At 42.2% G+C, this 25,357-nt stretch overlaps 1 protein-coding gene across 1 annotated transcript; it reads right to left on the bottom strand.

Moving 5' to 3' along the window:
- Positions 1-243: 243 nt before the first annotated feature.
- AQP4 (aquaporin 4) lies at positions 244-9,502 on the bottom strand. Its single transcript, XM_067292349.1, has 5 exons — positions 9,429-9,502; positions 4,636-5,050; positions 3,613-3,777; positions 3,169-3,249; positions 244-553 (listed from the first exon to the last, which is right to left on the bottom strand). Exons 1-5 carry the CDS (start codon positions 9,500-9,502, stop codon positions 275-277), a joined length of 1,014 nt encoding a protein of 337 aa, XP_067148450.1. The 3' UTR covers positions 244-274.
- Positions 9,503-25,357: the final 15,855 nt, after the last annotated feature.

Raw genomic sequence — 25,357 nt, 5'->3', positions numbered from 1 at the left:
TTGACTTTGGAGATGTTCCATAAAGAAGGAGAGTAAGAGAGTAGGGACATCTCTTAATTTGGAATAATATGTGGGGAATCCTAATTGTGGCAAAATTCTAGTATTCCTTCTGATCAGTACAGTTTGGTGATGCCACTACCATGTTGCTGCCTGCACCATACCTTTTATGAAATGGTAGATGCTCAGTTTACAGGAGATCTGTTTCTTTAATAGGTGGAAGGATATCTGTGGACATGCTAGCAGGCTGCTCTCTGCTTTCAGTGCTCCTTGCTAGTCATACAGAAGACAGTACCTCACTGGATGGATCTCTCCCCTTCTTGTCTTCACCCCTGTCAATATCAATCACATGAACAACTCCAGGCTTCAGGATCAGGTCATCGGTCTCTACATGGCTCCTGTTGTCATCCACCTCCATGTATTTCCCTTTGGATGGCTGGGTGGCCTTGCTGAAGACATCTTTAAAACGGCGCTTGAGTTCAACATCTGGGCAATAGACATATTCATAAAGAGCACCAGCAAGGACTGCTCCAATTATTGGTCCTACCCAATACACCTGCAAAGAGAGGTGGAAAAACACAGGCATGAAGCTATAGAACAAAGAATCCTGCGTTCTCAGACAAAAACAGATCACTACAGATTTCATCCAGAACACTTCTAGCAAAAAGTCCTGGTGCAGTTGTTTTAATCAACTCTCCTTTCTGGAAAGCAGTCATAGTTCCCTGGATGTCATGAACAAGCATGAATGTGCCCTCATAGCACGTCTACAGGGCAGAGAAGTGTAACTACCCTAGCTTTCACAGCTGGTGACCTGGAGCTGAGCAATCATACGACTTCTAAAGTCACACAAGAAATTGGTCAAAAGCCAAAGACTTAAAGAGTTAATGTCATTACTGTCATGTTGTGGGTTTCTTCTGTGTTCTTGCATTTATCTCTGCAGGTCTCAGTCTCTCTCCCTCTCCAAACATATTTTGTCCTCTTCAGAAATACTCACTAGGCATCTAGGCTCCTGCAGGTGTTGCTTTTCCCCCCCCAAAAAAATAAACCACCACACCACACTCCTCTCAGAGTTTAGGCAGTGTACCACAACAGAGCAGCCAGGACAGAAGACACCTCTGTAGATGTGTTAGTGAGGTAGGGTTACAACTTCCCTGATGTCCGAAGATTTCCATCCATGTATCTGGTAACCAATCTACCGGGGCAGACTGGCAGAGGAACAGTGAAGCTATCCATGTGGATGGACATGCAGGCATCCTCTCTCTGACCTACCTTCTTCTGTTAATAGAAAGCAACTTTTTTTCCCTCTTTTGGGAAGATTTAATGTATTTAACTTTGTGCAATAAGACAAAATACAGGTCCTTCATCATCCTTCATTGGTTCAACTATAGCTATAAAATTTCTCGAGGTAAAAAAAGGCCATAGATCTTTATGGAGTCCTACATGACTTGTCATATACAGCTCTGTAGTCACATACAGTTGCTCTGGAATAGCTTTGCTTTTACACTACCAGAGGCAAGATTATAAAGAAACAGGCCCATATCTTCAAGGAGAAACAGTTCTGTTGAGCTTTATCGATATGTCTTTTTTCATGAGGCCTTCCCTAAATTTTGACTGCTTATTTGTCAGTTGTAGCTAACATATTTGTGCTGCTTGCAGGATGACACAAGAAAATAAACACCAATGCAGCAAACTGATTTTCTTGCTGCATTTTCACCCAAGAGGATGATAAACCTATGAGGAAACAAAATCTTTCAAAGCATATAAACAAACAAAACAAACAGGTCTACTTCAATGTTTAGGACTCACAATTCATAAAGAATCCAACTTTGGCTTCTGATCCTGCAGAATCCAAGGGACAGTCAGACACCTGATTATCTTAGTTGAATAAGCAAATACAACAGATATACTCAACTTTGCAGGGTACCTATTTATTTCAGTACAACCTGTAGCAGGTCCATAACATTAGCAGGTGCAGAAGCCCACTAGGCTTCTGTTAATAGCATGCTAATGTCACTGAAGGAGAAGAAAAGGCAATTTTTCCAAATGACCAGGAGAGCAGTTAAGCTTGTCCTACAAGTTTCTACATGGTGCATTTGTTTATTGTTTACAGCTTTAGTTATAAATTACAGACTGCCTCAGAGTATGGATAATTAATCTTGTGAAAAACTACAGCAGTTTTCCATATGAACAAGCCATTCACTGATACCAGGGTAAATCTGCTTCAATAGGATAACTCTTGGGAACAAAGTTACACACGGTATCATGTTTGCAGAATTGGAGCCTTAGGGCCTGAAGACAATGCTATTTCTGTTATTAGTGGGAGCAATGTGGGCTCCATATTTTAAAATTAAGAAAATCCTTATATGCACTGTAGTATGCAGCTTTTTCAGTACTACCTGTAAGTGTCCCTAGAAGGGCTTGTCGTATCTTTAATTAGGTGAAGCTGAACTGCAATACGTCTCTCCCTATAAAATGTGTGTGTGTTTTCTTTTTTTTTTTTTTTAAGAAGTTTAATAGTGGGATGATATAAAAAATGACTGCATCATTCAAGATCCATCTATCAAACGGTTTCCTGCACAAATACTCTTAGTTAGGCTGATGCTTGCTAATCAAAGCAGATAACATCTGATCTGTCTCGTAAAGGCCAGACTGCAAACCCTTCATCTCTCACTGGTGAGCATTTGTTGAGGAAGGTTCTCTCCCTGCAACCAGATCAAGGTCCCCTGCTCTCAATTTATATGTCTGCTGCAATTTGCTGTAGAACCAGGTGAAATGCAAAGCCAACAGAATTACTTCCATAACTTCTCACCAGCATGACCGGGGCTTTGCAATCTGCCTCAGAGGATTTTTCTTTCTAGCAGTTCAATTCTTTCAGTCTCACTGGATTGCTTTTGTGTTGTGAGCTTCTTGCATGATTTCCTTCCTACCCCAGTTACTGCCTCCACAAAAAGACCCTCAAATAGCAAGATGCTGTCCCACCATACTTCATGCAACACCAAAATCCTAAGCAAGGAGCATAATTGTAGCAGAGCTTGTGGCAGGTCAGTGTCTGTCTTCCTCAGTTGATGGCTTCTCTGGGATATGCTAGGATAGAAAACTAAAAGCAAGTGATGTATGAAAAATCCTGCTAGCTGTTTGTTGCTATGGTGAAGGAAACATGAAAGCCATTACCCATTGGTTTTCCCATTTCCCCATGATGACAGCAGGTCCAAATGATCGAGCAGGGTTCATACTGGCACCAGTGTAGTTGATCTAAAGAAAAGACAAAATTTTAAACCTATTACTAGCATCTCAAAGGCAGTTATACAATTTCTGTTAGGTCCCACTGCCACAGCCACATCTGGACACCCAGGTTTTGCATGGCTTCTAACCCCAGTAGCATGTATTGCTGCTCTCCAGGGTGTTGCCACAAAGGTAACAAAGCCATCACACAAGCAGGCAGACAAGCTCTGAAACAATGTCCCGTCCAAGGGAACCCTCCCACTGCTTTTTAAAGGGCTTTGGCTTGGATCTGTAAAGCAGTACAGATGAAAGACTGCAGAAGTTTCCACCTATTTCTGAAGGAGGCATAAAGGGATAAGGATTACATTATTTAAAGGAAAGCCATTAACTTACAGCAAATAAATGTCCAATTGCAACAGAAAATCCAATTGCTAAAGCTACTGAACCAGTGACATCACTTCGTTTTGAATCACAGCTGGCAAAAATAGTAAAAACCAGCTGGAATGTAATTATCAGCTCCACCAGGAGTCCATGTCCGGCAGAAAGATCTCCATGTACCTGCAAGAAGAGAAAGAAACATCACAGATGAAGCAACTGTGAGCTTATAAATCAAAAAGCCAAATACATTTTTTTTTAGTAAAGATAATTTTTAAATTGTGCACAGTAAAAGGCAACAATGAACAGGTACAGATTCATGTTTTGTTGGTTTTTTTTTTAATTTGAGGGCCATGGAAAATTACTGCAGGACTGACAAAAGAAGTCTTGACAGTAACTTTCAACAAGAACTTCAAAGCTAGACTGCAGAAGTACAGTTTATTTTTTACACAGGGATTTGCAAATGCTGCACTTCACCATTTTTTTTCTTGGGAGCACTGTAATTTACTATTCAATTATAAATTCATTAATTATCCCTGACTTAATTAATTTAAATTTCAATTAAAAATTAAGCAGTGTGCAGCTCAAGTGCATTTTTAATAAGTCCTGCAACAGGGCTAACTGATGGCATTCCTTATTAGTTTAGAACAAAGCTGAAATCTAAGCCACAATCTATTTCAAAAGTGTGTCATTTTAAATTGATGTTTTTTCAATCCCCATCATAATGGCATAGAATTAATTTCCCCCTCCCTGATCCAACAGAAAATGGCATATATTATTTAAGTGGTATATGTAAATTAACATTACCTGCTGTTATCAGATTTGGAGAAGTTCTAGAAAAGGAAACTTCCATAAAAAGAATGGCTATACTGCACCACATCAACCCATCCTAAGAAGAGCTTTAAGCCATGTCTAGATGTCGTAAATAAACCAGCAAAAGCTCCTTAAATCTCCACTTGAGTGCTCTTTATTCTGCATGACACTGCTTACATTTTCTTAGATTCTTAAAAACTAGTCTACTTCAAGAGCAGAAGCTATTACCGTTGTGACTCCCAGGCCGCCCACCACACTGGGAGGCGTGACGAGGTAGAGGATGCCTGCCCCCACAATGGCCCCCAGGCACTGGGCGACAATGTAGAAGATTGACTTGGCGAGGCTGATCTTCCTCGTGCAGACCATCGCAACGGTCACCGCAGGGTTAATGTGGCCTCCGCTGATGTGTCCGAAACACTGCACCATGGTCGCAATGCTGAGTCCAAAGCAGAGAGAGATAAGAACCATATCGACAGGCAGGGGCTTCTCAGATCCGCCCCAGTTGATTGTAGAGCCGAGGCTGAGGAGGACAAAAATTAGCATGGCCAAAAACTCTGCTGAGACGGCTTTCCAGAAGGGTTGAGTCCAGACTCCTTTGAATGCCACCATGATGCTCTCACACTTGCACAAATGTCCACACTTACTGAAAAGGAAAACAAAACTTCATCAGAAGTCACCAAGTAAGCCTTATGCCCTGCTGTTGGGAAGTGTTATCTGGCAGATGTTGGAGGCAAGGCAGCGATGATGAGCATCCTCAGAGTGGGACAACAATGGACGTGTGCCCTGTCAGAGCGGGCTGCCCTTAGACCAGTGTTCAAGAGGCTACTCTTAGCACAGGACAGAGGCGATTAATCATCACCTGTGATAAGTCTGTGTTTATAGATTCAGTTCAGGCAAAGAAGCCTTTATATTTTTTTGAAATAAAGGAGTGTGAAAATAAGTGTGTTGTTCTTCTATACTAGCTGAACTCTGCCCAGCTTAGAGTCTGTAAAACACTACTACTTTCAGTGGCCTGTTTACCATCATGCTCATTTAATCAGTGAATATCTATCATCTTTTTCTCAGCAAATCCGTACTTTTTACCAAGCATGTACAACAGTTCAGTAAAAGGCAGCATCTCAGCCAAACCCTGATGATTCTGATAACACCGCAGTTTGGGACATTGGCCTGGAGTTTATAAGAGAAAGTCTATTTGTTTCAACACTCACACAAAGCAATACTTCAATTTATATTTATTCAGAGAGCAGTTTTCTCACTGTGGACATAGGGTGAAAATTGAATTCAGCCAGGAAAATACAAGCAATCCTAAATTCTGTCTTTTGAATCAGTCATGCAATCAATAAGATGCTTTCTTTTGGACTAAAGGCGAAGGTTAAGCAGTGAAATAGAGCAATATTTACTGTTTGTTGTGTGTAGAGCTCTGAGGCAAAAAAGTGTCTTGGTTTTCCACCCTGTCTGAAGAGGCTACTTACTAGTCTACATTGCCTTCCTGATGAGTTACAATTTTGCTAGATGCTCAGATACCTATGAAACTGGGTCACCAAAGAAAAGTTATTTGCTGTATTAATAAATTAGGAGAATAAGCCAAAAGGGAAGCATTTTTAATGAGTTTTTAAGGAATACTAACAAGATTCTTCTTTAAAAACAAAAAAACTCCAACCTCTCAAAAAAGAAAAAAAGAAAAAAGAAAAGAAAGAATATTGAGCTGCTACATTTGGAGCAGAATTTCAAGTCGAAGGATGGAAGAATTTAATGCTCAGTTATCTGAGGTAACTGAGCTACAATGCATATTTAATACCGATTACATGAGAAAGAAGCATAAAAGGCATGTCTGGCCTTTTCAAGTTATTGCAAGAGGAATGGCCCATGAATTTCTTAACAGTTGCAAAGAGTTAGGGAAAGGCAATTTAATCCTGTGACTGGAACAAATAATTTGTTTTCTCTGTCTCATTTCGTATGCTAATTTACTGTGTATTTCAGATAGGTCACTTGAACCCTATCTCAGTTCTCTGGACTCTCAGATGGGAGCAAGAATTACATTATCTCCTGCAACAGCAAAAGGCTGTTTTAAAATGCTTATGAAGTGATCCGAGAGACCCGAGTGAGAGTTGCTCTGCTAGAGAAGAACTGAAACCAGGAAAAATAGTCAACCCCAAATTGACTTCTGATTTCAGGTCAACTTCAACACAAACTGTATGCCATTTTTGTAAGATCTCATATTAACAGACAGTTAATGACCAACTACCTAGACCAGACTTCTCATTCCAAATGGACCCAAATTCACCATTTTCCCCAATGGTAAAGCTCACAGTTGCCTGTAGGAGGTGGCACTTAAACCCAAAGGCATAAATCCGACACAGCTACTAACCTACAGCTACTTCCTCAGGAGCAATTTAATTTAGTTGTCTGAGCAAGAGACAGGAGCTATGCCCATACTGGGAAGAGCTCTGTGTCCTAGGGCATGCCCGAATTAGACATTTTACACAAGGATGAGACACATCCTGCTGTCCACAGAAAAGAAACCTGGATGTTCAGACAAGGGCTGCAGCACATACCTCCCCTTTCCTTCATAGTTTGGTTTGGATGCAGCCTGGCACTCCCTGAGCTTTTTTTTGTACTTACTTTTGCTGAGCAAAACACAAGCCCAGGTACTACATTCCAGGCTTCTTTAGGATGTCCCACCACATTGAGGGCATGCCAAGGGGACCGCAAGTATTTGGAGCATGGAAGAGAGGGAGGGGTAGAGTGTCTCCCACCTTCTTTGTCCCAGTTTGTCCCACCATCTCTTTCTACATGAAGCAAATAGCAAAGTCTACAAATTAACTACATTCCTTCATCTTGTAGAGGTAGACAGAAAAGAGACTTTTGCATTGGGTACTAAAATAATGCAGTTCACTTCCTTCAAGTTGTGGAGAGTTTAGGAAGCATGCATTAAGTGTACGAATGGGACAGGAGAAAAAACAGAAATCCACACTTTCTGCTGAGCTGCTGATGGCTCTGTCTAGGAAAAGACCCCTGACCCCTTACAGTCAATATAAGCAGATCTTATACTGCTAGTTCAGCTGAGAGCATGTGCAGTCAGTTCAGTCAATATCATTTACAGTCTTGAAAATGCAAAAATGCCACATGTAAACTAAACACACCTATTAAGGCATAATTCAAATACAAGAAACTGTTCATCAAAATAGATTTTCTATCCTGCTAATACAGCATGCTGCATTTGGGGGGTGGGAGGGTCAAAACAATAAACCTATACTGTGTCACCTTACTTAGATAGTTAACTCTCTATATATTTATTTTTAATGCACATGTTTTTCTGAAACGGTCTGAGTAAGATCCAGCAAGATATCCAGCTGTCATTGCCAACTTTTTCTTGCAAAATACACATCTTTCTCCCCCACACCAACCCCTCCACCCCAGAACACTAATGAAAGCCTAACATGTTAATGAAAGTGTTTGAGCCCTGAATTCAGGTTTTCACTCAAATCCAAAGGCTATCAGCAACTTTGAAATCAACACTCTCTCCGAAGTCCATTATTTTTTCAACATGAAGTTGATCTAACAGCTTCAGATAAGACAGAGAAACAGTGACAGCTGTGCCAGATCTGAAACTAAAATGTGACTTTCTAGCAGATGAAATTTGCCATCAGAGTTGCAAAACAATTTCAAAGTAGTTGCAGTTTGCTAACTCATGGTTCCCTTAGATAAATACAAAATACAACAGAAGGAAAAAAAGGTACTTTCATGTTATGGTCACACATTAGTTTGACATGTGGCTGCACTTGAAATTCTCTGTATAATCTTCTAGTCTAGACCAGAAGAATGACTGAAAAGATGCAAGGTGGGTTTTACAGCTTGTCCTGCTACCAGAGATAAAGTAATTTGGGGGTAAGGACTATCTCTTACTCAGATTCACACAATATCTATAGGGATGTAGGGCAGCAGGCTTTCTTATGGCTTTTAAGCCATAACAATATAAATAATAACAAAGGCTTCAGTACAAAAGTCAACTGGCACTTTTTAAATTCTTCCATTTCTGACTAATATCGTTTCGATGAATAAGGCAAGCAGAGCAAACAAACTGGATGCGGGCTCCCGGCCAACCGTTCCACACGACACCACCGTCGCAGAGAAGTTTTGTGCGTGCGGCAGCTATTTACGGTGGCATCTCCGTAGCAAACTCAGATAGTCCCCGACCTGTGCTGGCACAGCCGGCAATAGCTCAAATGGACATTAGGCGCTTGCTTGCCAACTTGGGGGGAAAGAGATGGATACTGTTGCAAGGCAATGGCACTGTTTGCAGGGCTTTAAAAAAATAATTTCGTTTCATTTTACAATAAAGTACTAAATGAGCAACTGCCATGAATATAGGAGCTGGGAAGGGGGAGACCAGCACAGCACCGCAACTCCGCGGCTGCTGTGAGCTCGCCTGTCTGCAGCCGGACCGCGAGCGGCAAACAAGAAGTTTTAGGGCGCGGAGAAGCAGGGCGCTCGCACCCCTCCGGCCCCGTTAGCACCTCCAAGGTTAAAGCCCAAGGGCGCCCGAAAGGCTGCGGCGCTGCCGGCGGGAGCGGGGGGGACGGGGCTGCCCGGCGGGAGCGACCCCCGGGCGCAGCCGAGGGGAGGCGGCGGCCCCCCGACCGCGGCTCGGGAGCAGCGCAGAGCCCGCACCCGCGCCTCCGCGGGGCACGAAGCGCGGGGACCGCGCGGGGCCCCTCGGACAGGGCCGCCGAGGGACCCCTCCGGACGCCGCGCACCCCCCTTACATCCCGCTCCCCTTTTCCCCCCGAAACCTCCCGGGAAAGCCGCCCGCGCCCCGGCCGCCCCCTGCGCGCCCCGCGGAGGGCCGCGCACTCACCCGCGGCGCGGGGCGGCCGCTGCGTCGCTCATGCCTCCCCGGCGGGCGCGGAGCGCGGCAGCGGGTCGGCGCCGCTCGCCCAGCGCGGCCGCGGCGGGGGGGCGCGGGGGGGCGCCCGGCCATGCGGCGAGCGAGAGCGGCGCTCCCGGTCGCTCTCCCCTACCTGCTTTTCCTTATAGGTGAAGGGTACTTGAGAAACCGCCGCCGGGCCGCCGGCTGCTCCTTATTTGCGGTCATGTGAATATGCAGATTGGCTCAGGCGGTTTGCTGCCGCTCGCTAAAAGAAGAAGCCCGGGCAGGAGGAAGCCCACTGTGCTTCTGTGGTGGGGGCTGCGCGGCATTGGGGATGACTTAAAAATGTCTCGGTTTCCTCCCTGGTGCTGCCTGCTGCACACATTATTCTATGAAATAAACTCTGAGCTATTCCGCAGCCAGTTAGCTTTATCCATCTAAAATGACTATTGGTACGTTGCAAAAAAGAGGCAAGTAGTTTAATTCGTTGGAAGTTACTGAGTTCAACAAAGTTCTGCCCAATGTGGAAAGTCACTGAAAAACATGTTGGAATTAGATCATCATGCTGGTGAGAAATTTGGATGGTTCCTACCTCGAGAAGGACCCAGTGAATCTACAGAGCGAAAAAGACTCAACCAAAAAACTGCCCTTAAGGTAATAGAAAGCAAAGTCGGCTAAGTTTCCAGGCAAGATTATTTTGTTAGACAATGTACAGAAACTGACGCTTCAAGAAGACAGGCATGAAAATGGAACAAAGTATCTAGAAAATCCTTTTTCAGGTGGCTTTGAACCTTGAATGCAATATAAAGAGCCTGGGCATAAGTTACACAGGAAAACATTTTCAATGACACATTGTGCAAGCATTAAACCAAATTATAAGAGCATGCACAGAGAAACTCCATCTACTACCATGTATGCATACAGCAACAGAGAAAGAATAAAAACTAGTCACGACAATCGGCCAGTCTGACCAGCAGACAGATTACACGTTACTAGACAGTCTTTCTGACCATTAGAAAACAGCATAAGAGCAGAAGAACTACTTTGGGGAGGCATGGAAACCATGGATAGAAAGCCCTCTCTTAGCCTCTGCTAGGAGACTCTGGACCCTGGGTAACTATTTACGCAGGTGCGAAGCAACTGCAATGTAAATCACTATTAGTTCAGAATGCCCTGCACAGAATTGCACACACAGCAATAAAGAAGTTGTATCCATGTGTTAAATACTTACTAATCAGAGTTTATGGTAAATACAAGGTGATCATAAAGTATAATTGTGTGTGCACATGTATGTGTTTCTCTCAAGCGTTTCCATGCTCTTCCCTTAAAGCCATGCTATAAAGGATACTAAAACAAAGTATTGCAAGAGATATTTGCAATTCAGTGACAAATAAAAACAACTGTTGGATGTTTGACTTCCTTGTTTTCAAACTGTTTCATTTGCTTATGTCTACAGCTTAAACAAGAAGTGGTATAGTCATCATTATACAGCTCTGCTCTTGTATTTGTTGCACTTGGTTTCGCAATTTATGCCATTCACAGCTTGTTACAGTGATTCCAGAAACTTCATATTCTAACAGAATCGTATTGATGCATAATCCCATCATATACTCACAGACCAATTTTGTTAACATCAAGGTTGCAAGAGGAGTTCTTCACAGTGATTTGATTAGAATATTTCTCTGCATAGTGTTTTTTTCCCCTACTCCCCTTTTTCCCTGTTCTAGGAATTAGTGTACAAAAAGCTCTTTTGTAATGCTCTGCTTTGAACACCTGTAGGTTCCCTTGCTTGAATGCATCACATCTTTTCCCACCTGCATTTGGTGAAGTCATTATATGATTATTTCAGCCTTTCACACCATGGCTACTTCTGCCATGCACACCTTTACTGTCTTCTTTTCTCTGTTGTTCCAAAGGCTACAAAAGGCTCAAGTACAAACCTCAAATTTACTTCTAGTTTTGGAGCTGGCTGTTTCAAATACGGGCAGAGATTGCTTTCATGGCTTTGCCCAGGCAACACAGTTGCTCTTTCCTACCTTGCAGACTCTACTCCTGAGGTCCCTCAAAGGAGCAGTCATCACAAACAAAATTCGCTTAGTGAAACAAATGATTGCTGTTGCTTTTCTTGCAGTTAGCACATATCTGCTCTTTGTGATCTGCAGAGCAGGTCACTGCCACATGGAGAAGGCAGAACACTAATAGCTTCTGTCACTGCTCCCGTTCTTACTGTGAGAGATCTTCTGGAGGATTAGACAAGGTTGTGGCCACACAAACAGGGAAAGGCAACACTTCAGGCACAAACCTGGAGGAAACTGCACTGTGCCAGACCTGATCAAACAGACTATGTTCTGTTGAAAGCACAGAAGGCAAGGAAGCCATCCCCTGAGATGGCACTGAAAAACACAGAAATGCAGCCCCAGTTTTTTCCAAGGATATATTTGTTATTACTGGGAGTTGGGACCACATTGTTTATTTTGTTTGCTTATGTGTTTTCATCTTTTTAAAACCTGGGTTAGCTCATTTTGGACCTCTGCCCTAGGATAAAATATTCCTCCTGCTGTTGTGCTCAGCACAGCTAAGGAAATAACTTGTAAGAGTATACATATGAAAAATTTAAAAATGGTGTTAATGCTCGCTCCATATCTGAAGGGGGAAAAATACACAGTGGAATCTCACTATGCTGCTTCTCCTTCAGTAAACGTTTCATCAGAGCATCTACAGTCATCTACAGTCATTTTCAGGGCATCATGAATTAAGATCTCGGTAGGAAAGTAAGCCATGAATGGCTTACTGGGAAATGCAACTCCTAAGACACATCCATGTTCTGAACAAGGACTTCCCAGACAGCTGGAGTGGCTGGATTTGGGATTTTGGTTTGGGCTGTTATGGAGGAGTGGGCAAATTGTCAAAGCTGGAAAGCAGTGTGCAAACAGCCAATTCCAACTCAAATAATATGAGGGCAGAGAGGCAGAAAATCTCCCAGGACTAGATTCTGTCACCTTACTGAATAGCAGCATGGGCAGAGTCCCCTTCATTTCTATGGCGATTCTCATGAATTTTCATCCTGGCCACTGTGTCAGATCTGCCTCACAAGTTTTGTTGGAGGAGACTGAAGCAGGGAAAAGAAAGAGGAACCCATCCCAGACTGACATAATTTAGAAGCAGCCTGTGTTTTCTCAGTGATCTTAGTTCTTTTCCACTTGTACCCAGAGGATCTGGATTGCTCTCATTTATGCTGCTGTTTTTAAGTTGCTCAGCTCTCTTGGCTCATGTCTCAGCACCACTTCAGGCTTTCAGTTTCCAAAAGTAATGAGGCTTACATAAATGTGCTTTCTCTCTCTCTCTCTCCCTCTGCATTCCTGCCCTTTCCAATGGGTTTTGAACCCACAGGCCAATTTCAGCTACAGCTGACAGAGGATCAAAAAATCCCAAAACTATTTAAGTTCCTGCCAACCATGTCAGAATGTGTCCAAGTAGGGTCTGCAGGTAACTCACGGTGGATGGGAAGCTTGCTACCACTCGGAGGAGTGTCTCCGAAAGGATTTTCCAAGTGCTTGAGTGATGAAGAAATTTAGCTGCCATTTTCGTAAGTGGGGCAGACTCCTAGGAGACTATATTCTCTTGACCTTCCTTGGCTCCTATTGACCAGAGCATTTGAAAAGAGACTGTAAGCCTTTTAGAAACCATGGACACTTACAGAAACACTCAGACTTTCTTTACTGACTGACTGAAAGTTTCGCTCTGTTGTCACTAATAAGTCCCCCTCCCCTCACCAATTTATGTTTTATACATTTGGGCTAAGCTTTGTCTACTAAAAGGATCTTAAATAAAATACCACTTACTGAAATGTGGTCTTTGCACATTTCTAAAGTTTTTATTTTCCTGCAGTGTAATCTTGTTACTTAGGTCATTTGGTTTGACACGCCTTGGTATCAGTCTGGTCCAGATTTGGCTGCAGGGCTATGTTCTCCTGACATTTAGAGCAAGAATTCCCTGGGAAATCAGTCAAGAGATTTGACATTGCTGCTGGCCAGGCTCCAGAGGGTTTAGTTTTACTCTCCTTCTCTATTTATTGTGGAATCTGTCTATCCACAAGCCGCACGTTGAGTCCCATGCTAGAGAAGGAGAACTGAAAGGGACAAAATGGCCATTCATTTGAGGGGTTCGTTCAGGCTTTTCATAAAGGTTTTACAAGAAGCTGTGCAGTTGGATGACTGCTGAGCTTCCTTAGTCCTGCTCAATTACTTTCCTCACAAGACAATTTGGATTGACTGCCTTTTCTTTGCTCTATCCCCCACCTCAGTAAGCAGCAATTACACTTAGAAAAGCAAAATTAAGAGCTAGATAGGATAGGAACCACCTGGAGGCTTTTTAATCTTAGAAATGTTTTCGTTTGAAGGGCTTTGGAACATGGCATGGCTAGACCCTTTGCTGGGAATACAGGAAAAAACCCTTTCTCTCTTCTCCTACCTCAAACTTCTGCAACTCCTGTTGCAAAAAGCTGCATCTGTGGCAGACGCATGGACAGGATTTGATGAACAGGAGGGAAGGAGCAGGAAAGCAGTCTTGAATGCTTGTTCAGGGTATGGGAGGGTAAAGGGAAGAGTCCAGGGGCAATTGCAAACGTGGGAGAGAAATAGTCAGGATCCCCTGTGGAAGGAGGGAAAGACATGCAGAGATGCAGGTAAGGGTCTGAGTGTCTGCTGCAGTACCCTAGCCAGGAGGTCAGGGCTACTCTCATCTCCCCTTCTGCCTCTCTTCGAGGGGTATTTTGAGGCTGTCCTTCAAGCGCCATCCTGAAGTGGCTGCCTGACCCCACGTGCCAGCTGCCTATGTGCTGGAGCAGTGTGGTCTTAGCCAGCAAAGCTGAAGACATATATCTTACTTTGCTAGGGACACACTGAAATTTGGTCGTACAATCATTGATTTTATTAGCTACCTGAAATGTTTTATTTCATTTCATATATACCATCGGTGTAGAGTCTTTAGCATTCAGCCAGGCTTTCCGAACTGATCTGAGTTGCTCTCCCTTACAGTCCTGCTGCTGTTTCCAAGCTCCTCAGCTCCAGGTGCTCTGACTCCTCACTCAGCACCACTCTAGGCTTTCAGTTTCCTTCAGAAATAAGGCTTAGATGAAACCTCTGCCTCTCTTTCTCTGTGTCTGCCCTCTTCAATAAGTTTTGAATCTGCAGTCTATGCTAACCCATAACAGTGGTGATGCAGTTTGTGTGTTGTACTTTTTTACCTAGTTTTAAGAATGAAGAGCACTACCTTAACAAAAGTTACAACTAATGGAGACCTATATCTAAGTTCCTGACCTTTTATGACAATGAATCCCAATGTTAGTGCAGCAACAAACACATACAAGTGTGAGCACTGTTTCCAAGAGGGAAGTTTGCTTGCAAATAGCAGATGGTAGTTTATCTGAAGAGGCATTTTGTCTTGGTTCTCATACTAATTCTGTGTACACCAACGTTGCCATGACTGAAAGACTGTGATCACATGATGGTCAAAGACTAGATGGCAACATTACATTTTCTAGTTATATATCATATACCATTACATTTCACCTCATGACACCTTTCATGAGTTCAATAACTTACATTGGGTTAAATATATTTTCCAAAAAACATCTTTGCTTGATTTGAAAACTCATGGGATAGAAAATCCACCTGTTCCCTTGGTAGCTGATTCCCAAGACTAATCATTTTTGTCACCAAAAATGGTCTTTCTTTCTAAAATGAATTTGTGTGAATTCGTCTGCCTAATAGTGGTTCTTATTATGCTGTTCTCCCCCAGCTTAAAAAGCCTCTTGTACTTCTGTTTTCTCCCCATGAGTATACTTATGTAATGTGAGCAAGTCATCTCTCCGTCAACCTTTTGATAAGCTAAGCAGACTGAGCTCCCTAAGTCTCTCACTCTAAAGAAATTTCTCCAAGTTTTTTCAGCTCTTGTTTGTGCCTTCACCACTTTTTCAACATGCTTTTTAAAATGCATTTTCAACTTTGGACTCTCAACAGGCATATTCAGAAGTAAAAGCATGTGTTGTAGCACACTTCATTAGCCCTTCTTACTGCAGCATCACATTGAGAGTGTGCTCTTGCTTGCTTCTCTACAATAATCCCTAAGTCCTTCTCAGGATATATACTTCCTTCAGTAGATAAGGCTTATTTCACTCCAAGACATCCAACTTTGCATTTTCTGATATTAAAAGACATTTTTTCTGATGGGGATCAAACTAGAGAATGGTCTGGACTGCTCTGCTGGGCCACCCTTTCTCAACCTGCTAATTTTAGTCATGTTCAAACTATATTGGCAGTGATTCTGCATTTACTTCCAGATCACTGAGGAAAGCCCTGAAGTGAATCAGGCCTCCCAGAGATCCCCTCAGATCCCTGCCAACTGCTACCATTACTAGTCCATTAAGTACTTTCAAAGATCTGTCAACTGGGTCTGAATGCAGTTAATGCTCCATGGCTAATGTACAGTGGTAATACTTTAAAGTCACTCAGTTTTGTGTTAAAGCCTCTAGAAACACTAAAAAGGCATCTCTCTGTACAGGTACTTCTGTCAACCAATGTGTAATTTTAAAAACGAAATCTTGCCTGTTTTTTTTTTTTTTTTTTTTTGAGAAGATTGAGGCTCCATGGCATAGTATACTTGACATTTGCCCTAATGCTCAGAATTTGTCCTTTGCTGAAGCCATCTGCTTCATAATACTTCTGCTTTATAATACATATATAGCTTCATACTCACAAGATTTATATGCCTGCTAGAAATGTATCACATGAATGGGGTTATGTAGCTTGTTCTGAGAACGAGAATTTTGCTTCACATCATTCAGGCTATCTTTGTAGATTACAGTAGTAACCATCTTCCTAATACTGTGTATTTTTATGTTTTTTTTTCTTCCTTCTCAACATTAATACCTTCTAAAAGCTACACCCCAGGCCTTAGAAGTGAAGATGTTGATATTTCTCTATGCAAAGATTCATCTGTCATTGAACTAACTGAAAAGCAGGGTCTGACTATGAATATTTACAAGTTCAAGCTCTTTTGTCCAAAAGCTTCTAAAGAAAACCTGACAGCACGCTTTTCCTGAAATCCTTTGTAGAACATCAGTTTCATTTCTGACAGGTTTTCATGTTTACAGCTTGAAAAAAATTATGTGAAGTCTAATAACTTGAGATATAGATGCCACAGTTTTACAGGACTAGTAGAACGATTTTAAACTCCGAAATAGCAATTCAGGCTATTTAGTCTATGTTATGACTTAAGCTATATTACTCAGAGATTCCTGTGTCTGACCCAATAAATATCTCAATAAAATACAGAGAAAGCACCTCTTGCTGTCATCTTCAATTGTACTGGTATCAACCTCTAGCCATTGCATAGATAGACACATGGTTGGTTGCCCAGCATAAGAAAATTAATCACTCACTTTTAGTGATGTTTTGTCTTCAACCACTGAATGTGCTCTGGGAGCACATGCAGCCTGAGGAAAGTGCCTTTTGAGGCCCGTTGCTCTCATCTGGTATCTGCACATTTCTCCTGCTCACATGCTAGTGGACACAGAGTGGCAGAGGGAACCTGCAAAGACTGGAGGAAATCAAATACAGAGCCTGAGCACTCTCAGCTTTATGCTACTTTTGTAGTTTATGTTCCTTTCTTAAGGAACATTTTCTAATATTGCCTTCACTATTACTTTCTGCAGGCACCTATAAAATAGCAAGCTGCTCTTTTGCAAAGCCAGCTGAGAGGAAAAAGCTGCAAGCTGTGTGAATAATTAAAAACAATACCAAAAGACATTTATTCTAGAAGACTTTGGGAATAATAAATATTTTGTTGGCTTGTTTGCAAACTTATTACTAGAGAGCAATCAGTCTGTGACCACTTTCCATGGCCTATCACTTTCAGCTCATCAGTCTTCTGTCTTTCTGCAGCCACACTTTGGATAGGTGGTAGATAACCCTGCTATAAATTGCTGTTCACAGTGAATTTTGTGAGTTTCTTGCAGACAATTGTTTTTGTGAAGACAGGTATTGTATCAAATTAGTGGTAAGAATAGAGCAAATCTGGCTAATCCTACCTCTTACCTGGAGGATACATGCCCCAAAAAATCTGATCCCCATTAAAAATAGATCTACCTTTATGAGAATGAATTCAGAGTAAGGGAAATTTCTGCGGGAGCTGTGGTTTTGCATTTCCCTTTTTGTATAAGCCAAACATCTACACTACTCATCTGATTTTTGGTTTCAGTACGCATACTTGACTGACATGAACTCATTTTTCTTCCACCAGCCCTGCAGAACCAACACAGCGGTGACGGAGATTCTTTTCAGCTACATGCCTCATCAGCACCATTAGCGGTGAGGCTCCAGCCACGGCGCGTTTATTCCTAGCACTACAAGAGGGGGCACAAAACCACGCAGTCTGTTTTTCAAATTTGCAGGGTGGAGTTTGCAGAACGGGCTCTTAGAAAATGATTTTTGACGTGTAAACTGAGCACATTTGATATGTTGGGCACAGAGAGGCATGTCGTACGCAGCCTCGCAATGCAATTTTGCTGTCCTATTTAGTAATTCTTTCTTTAAAAGTTTTGCTGATACTGATCCCGACTGTACCGTCTCAAAAAGCTGATGATGTACCTGACAAATTGTAGATGACTCTCTCAGCTTGCAAGACCATGAAAAGGAAAAAGTATATATGAAGTCTTAGCAGCCTGTAGCCAAGGAATCTCTTATTTATTACTCAGGATGTTGGAATGGAACAAAGACGGAGTCTTGGTGGTAGGGAAGGAATAATCTTTTGGCTTACAGGCAAGCGTATTTTGTTGGAAAAATGAAGAACTTAAGCCACATACAGAAATTAAAGTAAATGTAAAGCCATAAGGATCACAGTATTGCCCAAATATCAAGTGACTAGAAAAATGTGTCAGAGACTTTTTAAGTGATCCAGAGCACAGCGTCTTGTAGACAGGAGACTCTCCTGGTTGAATAATAAATAACTAAAATACAGATATTTCCCCACTGTTTCTTTGTGTGTTGGACAGACTGAAAGTCCTGCACTATTTCAGAGGTTTGGGAACACCATTGATACGCTCGGGTTTTGTGATGAGGCCAAAAAGGAAAAGAAATGAGCCTGGGAAACCCTATAATTGTCCAGTCTCAGTGGTTTTGTTACTACGCCAAAATAAGGGGTCAGGGCATAATAGCACTAGAAAAGCTCAGTTACTGTGGATTTTACATAACGAGTTCCCAGCTTCTGTCATTCAGCGTGTGCCCAGTCCTGCAACCAAGGCAGCACAGAGAGCAGATTTCAGCTCTAACAATGTCAGTGGGAGAGCTTGTTTTCCTTTGGTAAATTGCAATAAATTGAAGGAATGCCTCAGCGCTCACAGAAGACAAAAAACCCTCCAAACTGAAAATGCTAAAAAGTCTCTCAAGATTCAAACAGTTCCCACTCCTTTTCCAAGGCCCGTTCAGAAAGGTATGGCTTTTTCAAAGCAGCATCTATGTCAGTAGAGCCAAACGTTCTGCCTAACGTTTGTTTAGGGTTATCTTTTACATTACTGTCCTACCCCAGCTGTCAGACACAGTTATCTAAGAATTGGGCTCTTCAGCCCCAACTAGGAGTTTCCATCAAGGCTGCCTGCTTTTTACAGGTGGCTCTTACAGCTCCTATTGATCTCTCTGGCAGCAGTGGTCGCTCAGACCACCTGCAAAGATCCTCCTGCTCCCTTGAGCTGCCGATTTGTGGATTGAGTAGTCTAACGTATATCGGCTTAAGCTGGAAATTTCAATTTTAGTGGCAGTTTTAAGTAAGACAAGACAGAAAACAAATTGTGAGTCAGATTCTGCCTGATAACAACACCTCCGTTAAGAGAGTTTCTACATGCAAAAAGAAGACACCATCAATCCTGACCCCACTAGAGCCACTGGTCTGAAGGCAGCTGAAAAGATCCAGGGATAAGAGGGTTTGTTGGCAGCCTGGGTGAGACATAGACTAATTTTGTCTAACTTCGGTTCACTCTTTGTGTTTTCCCTGCTATTGAAGAAGACCTGCAGGGACCAGTATGATTTCTAGAAACATCATTCTCCCTCGGAGCTCAGGTTTTGCTGTGCTGCCGTCCTTAGGACACTTTCATCAAAGACACAAAAGCGAAGCAGCAATTTCTTATTGTGCACTCTCACCTCCAGCCACAATTAACATTTCCCCTTCTCATTAGAGGTTTTTCCTCTCTCTCTCTCTTTTTTTTTTTTTAAGAAAATAGCAGAAGTCACAGAAAAGGTGACAGCTGCTGTCTGTTGCTGGGAATGCATTATAGGTGGTAACACCATAATTGCCCTGAAAGCAGAGGGATGCTGCAAACTCTTGCTCACCCCAATAGCGGGAGCAGCGGGAGCAGCTCCCCCTGACCACAACCAGTTGCAGCCGCACAAACCACTGGCCCCTAGGACCAGCAGCACCATGCGTTGGGCCAGCTCAAGGAACAAAAAGAAAACCCAGGCAAGAGGGAAAATTGCAATCCTTGAGAAGAGCTTGGCTTCATTTGGAGTAGCCTGGTGGCTCTGCAACATGTTAATAAAACATTTACATGACTATGCCACATATGACGTCTTTGCATATACGGTGCCACCATAGCCATTCTCTGCTATAGTCAGAGATGAAAACAGAGTTAATATAAGTTCTGTCAGTACATCTAAAGCCAACAGATGGAGTGTATCTCAATTCAGAGTTAAGATCATTAGAGTCAAGTGCAGGACTTAGCTATGTAGCTCCCCACTACCGGCGGTGAGAAACATTTGACCAAATGACTTTCAAATATTTGCAGCGAGTGTGTATGTGTGTGTGCACATATGCATTTATAAAACACATGCATGCCTTTATACATGCATGTGTGCAAGTTTGTACGGAGGGAACTTCTGTATAGTTGATCACTCAGCTCTCTGAACACAAGACTAGTCCCAAATGAATTATAGTTCATAATCATTCCTAACACTTAAAATCTTTCAACATGCGTGTCTGCTTTTATTAAGAGATTGTTTAATAGGCAGCTGCTAGTCTGTCTACATCCATTTTTTGCATCCAAGTAACTAGCTTGAGAAAATTAAACCTAAAGCATTTAATATCCTACTGACATGTATTTACAATCCACTGAGTGCTGATTTACATCTCTATGTGCTTAAAAACCCGGATAAACCTGCTCTGCCCCCCACCCACTATGTCTCAGAATGCTGTTTCTTGAATGTAAAGTATATTTGCAGATCTTGGGAAATGAGCAGTATTGGGAGATTCAGTGGAAACTGCATTTTCGGGAAGAATTTGAGAAAAAGCTGACATGGGAGGAATTCCTAAATGAAAAGGACAGGACAGATACGTGTGCACAGATGGTGATGACAGTACCATACTCCCAGACTGGCTTATTAGTGCAGCCTCAGTGCCATGATAACATAGCTGTGCTGAACTGGAGCTGGCTTATGCTCGACAGCTGAGCGCAAACCGGCAATTGGTTGCACCCGTTTGTGCTGACATGCTTAAAGACGGTGGGAAATCGTATGTGAGAAGACAGAGAAAAGGAAGCAACAATTATATATATCAAAAAAAAGTTATGACAGTGGACTGGAGATTTTCTCTTTCCTTCTGTAAGGCTGCTTACAAGGCTGAGTCACTCACCACACTCAAACCTCTTTTTCACTCCTGCAGAACTTTCCAGTTGAGTATCACTGTATTTAGGGCTAATGCACCAAAATACAGTCGCTTCTCTTAATTTGGGGTCAGAATAAAACGAGAAAGTGAGATTCCTACCCTGTCTCTGTCTGCTCTACTCCATATAAAAGGAACCGGAGGGGCACTTCCCTCTGGTTAGACAGCCTGGCGCGGGGTTTGTGTTGGGGCAGGCTTGACAGATGCACAGCATTTGGAAACAGAGCTTGCTTTCTTGAGATTGCCAACTGCACAAACCGGAGCTGAATGATGCACTTCATGGCTGGAACAAAACCAGCAAGTCCCCAGCTTCCTCCAAGCCTTTGGAAAGAAAACACAAAGATAGGGCATCAAAGTCCTATGAGCTAAATTCCATAGTAATACCTAATTTCTGAACAGGACTATTTATCCACACAGTTCAATATATTTTTTTAAAGGCATTTGGTTTAATTACCTTCCCTTTACAGGAGCACTTTACTAATGGGGAAACTGAGGCATAGAGCTGCTGAAGTTTGCCCAACAAGTCCAAGTTACAGAACTTGGAGGAGAATCCCGGTCTCTGAAGTCAAAGTCTGACACTCCAGCCACAAGCAGAGTTTCAGCTAACATACAATAAACATGTTGGATTCATGGCAATAAGCTTCAGAGCGAAGAACTCATCAATTTTACCCCAAATAAACAGATATTTTTGTGAATACGTAATTTAATTAAAGACAATCTCATTCAACTAAATAATATGACAATTCCCCCCAAAACACACACACTTGAGAACACAATGCAATCCCATATATCTGAGGTTAAGAAGACATTTCCTTGGCTGAGTTGGTTATATTCCCTAGTCCTCCATGTTCTTGCTCTGCCCTCTGAAGTGTAAATGAATTACTTGATATAAGACAAACACATCTGTATTTTTTATAAAGTACAACAATTTATGGTCTGATTTTGGACATTAGGTTCTGAGACCAGATTCATTTATTTTTGAAAACATCACAGCAGGTTACCCAGCTGATAAACTGGTATTAGCACTGCAGTTTAAAATACTTATCTGATATATTGTTAGCCTGAAGGCACATACAACAAAGACTTTTACATATAACCTATATATACAATACGGAGCTCAGTTAAAACATTTTCCTCTCAAACTTTTGAATAGTGCCATACTATAATTTTCATTTAAATTTAAGCTACATTTAAAATTAAGGTGGTGATCTCCAATGACCCATCACCAAGATAGAATAGCCTGGGGCAGGAATAGCTCCAATAAATTTAGCCTTTTGGGGGAGTTACACCAGAGGACCTTGCAAGAGGGTGTACTGGATTTGATTGCACTGTGGCTGCACACCTCTGACTTCTAGCCAGTAACAGCTTACCCCCGGTTTTAGAGGAGGTGGGCGTTAACAGCTGTCTTAGGTCTGCAAGTCAAATCCAGCATAGAGAGGGGAAGCTACCATTATGTGGGCAAAAATAGCAGAATTTGAGAATGCAAATCTGTGCAGTTTAATTCATTTGCAGATTCATACTGATTCATTTAAGAAGAAAAGCAAATATGGAACCCTGTTGATTTCGAAAAAAATCAAGGTTTTGCTTCAGGAGGGAAGCACAACTGTCTGGTGTTTTCAAGAGGCAAATTTGCAAAGGGAGTGCTCTCCTCCTGCTCCAGCCCTTGCACAGGCTTGCGATAATGCCTTCACAGGCCATTTGACTTCTCCTGGCAACTGACCTGCATCAAAGAAGTGCTTTGAGATCTTGAAATGAAGAAACGTTCATAACTAAAACCCAGCTACCTTAATGATGTCCCTTAAAAGAGGCTCTGCATGCTGCAGCTGATCTTTAGTATAAGTGTAATTGCATTATTGAATGTTGTGGAGCATGTTTTCATTCCTCTTCTGCATACATTCAGCATGATTTTCTGAGTAAAATAAACATCTGTGCATAGTTGTGGAGCTGAGATTTTGTCTAAGTTATAGTGGATGACCTTCAATTTTTGTTTTTTCCTAACAACCTTATAAAACATAAAGTAAGTTACAATCTGACCTCACACTTTGACCTTTTAAAATTTACTTTTAAAATAGAGGTTATCTTTTATGCTGCAAATTATGCCTTTATCTCTTATAATCCCACAAGTCAGATATCACAGTCCCACTTCAATTATGCTAAACTCTTATGTTAATTTTAAATCATGTAACTTAATTCCTGGCAAAGCAGGCTGGTGATTTTCAAAATGTGGTTAATGAGGCAGAGTACAATCTAGATTCTGCTACTGAGATCATCTGAATCCCTTAGGTCACTGAAGATGACTACAGAGAGGCTCTTCTTTACAAAAGTCTGGGTTAGATTTTCAAAAAATGAATTTTTAAGTGCAGTTAGGGGCTATGAAACTTGAAGTTGAGCATACAAAGAAGTTAAATTACTTTCACTAGAGCCATAGAACAACAGTGCAGCTAAAACAATTATGCTTCTCTGCACATACACGCTTTAAAGACCTTAAGTAGTGTCCTCCCCTTTTAAATCACAAATGCAAACTGTACCAGATTTTCAAGATGACAGTCCAGGGACCTGATGTGTATGTCCACAGATGCCTGCAAATCAATGTCATTTTCCTTCTCATCTGCAGAAGCCAAACATTTGCTAATAACTTCTCTCACCACCCCCTTGTCTCAAACAAAGGCTTTAACGAAGACCAGTTAGTAGATGAAACCTTATGAGCTTGTGTAGTTTTTTCAATACAAATACACCCCCCTCCCAAATCTTTCATTCTATGATCAGGTAAATTGAAAGTTTGCCACTAGCTCAAGCTTAAGGTTAAACTCACGTTCTTCAGAGACTTTGTAATTTACTACTACTTATTTCCCTCAAATAAATAATTCATACAAAACTCATATATATATTGATCTGCATTCTTTATTAGCATGTTAAATTTCTTTTCTCTCAAAAAAATTTGGAATATATCAGTACATAAGCCAGTTTCTTGTCTGTAAATCAACAATTAACTAACACATTCACAACAGACAAGACAAAGGAAATATACAGACATTAAAAGGTCAGTGTACATTCACTTTTTATGTGACATCTTTAACGACCTGGAAGAACTCCCTACAAAGCAAGAGAAATTCATTCATAATTTGACATGAGGATCAATACTTACAAGACCAGAGGATCTAGAGATCTCTGCTGCATAAGTGGAAAGATGCCTATACACCAAGGTAAAAACCTGAGTGAAAACTAAGGACTTTGTTTTCACATAACTTAGGTTGGACCACACAAAATTGAAACTCTGGCATGATGTGCTCTTTAAGGCCCTAACGCATATTCCCACTCAAGAGCAACAGCTGAAGTGCAAGGCCAAATTCAGAAAAGAACTGTGCTTGGTAAAGACACAGGGAACTTCATCCCACACAGTAACAGCCATAAAAAAACATGACGTATATGCGGAAGGTGCTGCAAGAATGGCTGAGAGCAACTACAAGGAAACCTCTCTCTAGTGCCTTTCCCAAAGGGCTGTCATCAGCAGTAGGGCAGCTGCCTTCTCCCCACAGAAGCCACATTCCCAGCTCTGCTAATGGCACTGTAGATAAACCAGGAGGGATTTGTACTGGGGAAGAAGGTGGAAGTCAGTCACAATCTTGAGGATAAAGGGGAAGATTTAGGGATGCACTATTAAACTGAGTTAATGTTTAGCAATCTCATCCCTTCCCCCAAATGCTTCTGGTGTGACCATCTGAGGGTCCAGCTAGACACGGCAATGACTCATGTGAGCAAACCTGGGCACATCCACGTGTCTGGGGCACTCTGCTACATCCTCTTCAGTGCTGAGCATCAGCTCCTGTCCTCGCCACCTGGTGAGGTTGGTTTGCAGGGCTTTTCTTTTTCCTCCTCTTTGCTCCAAGGCCCCCAGGGAACGGGCTGGCTTCTGCTACAGGTGTGGCCAGATGGCAGCCAAACACAGCACTACCTCTGCCTCTCACTGCCCAGTGTGCTCTTGACCTTCCCCCTTGGAGGAGCTCAGCCTGCCCTGGGGAGACGTGCGGAGCCTGCTATGCTACGCAGTGGTACTCTGGAGGCTGGAAGGGGCTTTTTTCCTCTTCCAAGGAGAAAACTGAGAGAGAAACAAGCAGCAAGGGTACAGTAGGAAATGGTCTCTCCATTCAGCAAAGGCCCATGATCAGTCCTGTGGAAACACCGAAGCCATGCAACTGCACGAAATGAGGGGAAAGGACAGCAACAGTTTTAATAGTGAACACTTGTTAAAAACAGGGGACAAATAATATTTTACTTGTACCAGTTTCCTGTCAGACTGTTTCCTTATTCAATAAATTGCTATGTCAAAATGCCAGAGCCAAATGCTCCAGATCATATGGTATCCAAACAAAGGGC

The sequence above is a fragment of the Apteryx mantelli genome, chromosome 2 (assembly GCF_036417845.1).
Source record: "Apteryx mantelli isolate bAptMan1 chromosome 2, bAptMan1.hap1, whole genome shotgun sequence".
NCBI classification, from domain to species: Eukaryota; Metazoa; Chordata; class Aves; order Apterygiformes; family Apterygidae; genus Apteryx; species Apteryx mantelli.
The sequence above is the reverse complement of the archived record's forward strand: the minus strand, read 5'-3'. Positions and strand labels throughout refer to the sequence as shown.

What these genes read in the sequence shown, in the direction of transcription:
- AQP4 (XM_067292349.1), bottom strand. Translation starts at nt 9,502, where the DNA reads ATGACCGCAAATAAGGAGCAGCCGGCGGCCCGGCGGCGGTTTCTCAAG. An exon ending in GCGGCCTGGGAGTCACAACG is followed by an intron (nt 3,778 to 4,635) that starts GTAATAGCTTCT and finishes CTCTTCTTGCAG; the next exon opens with GTACATGGAGATCTTTCTGC. An exon ending in GGAAATGGGAAAACCAATGG is followed by an intron (nt 554 to 3,168) that starts GTAATGGCTTTC and finishes CTCTCTTTGCAG; the next exon opens with GTGTATTGGGTAGGACCAAT.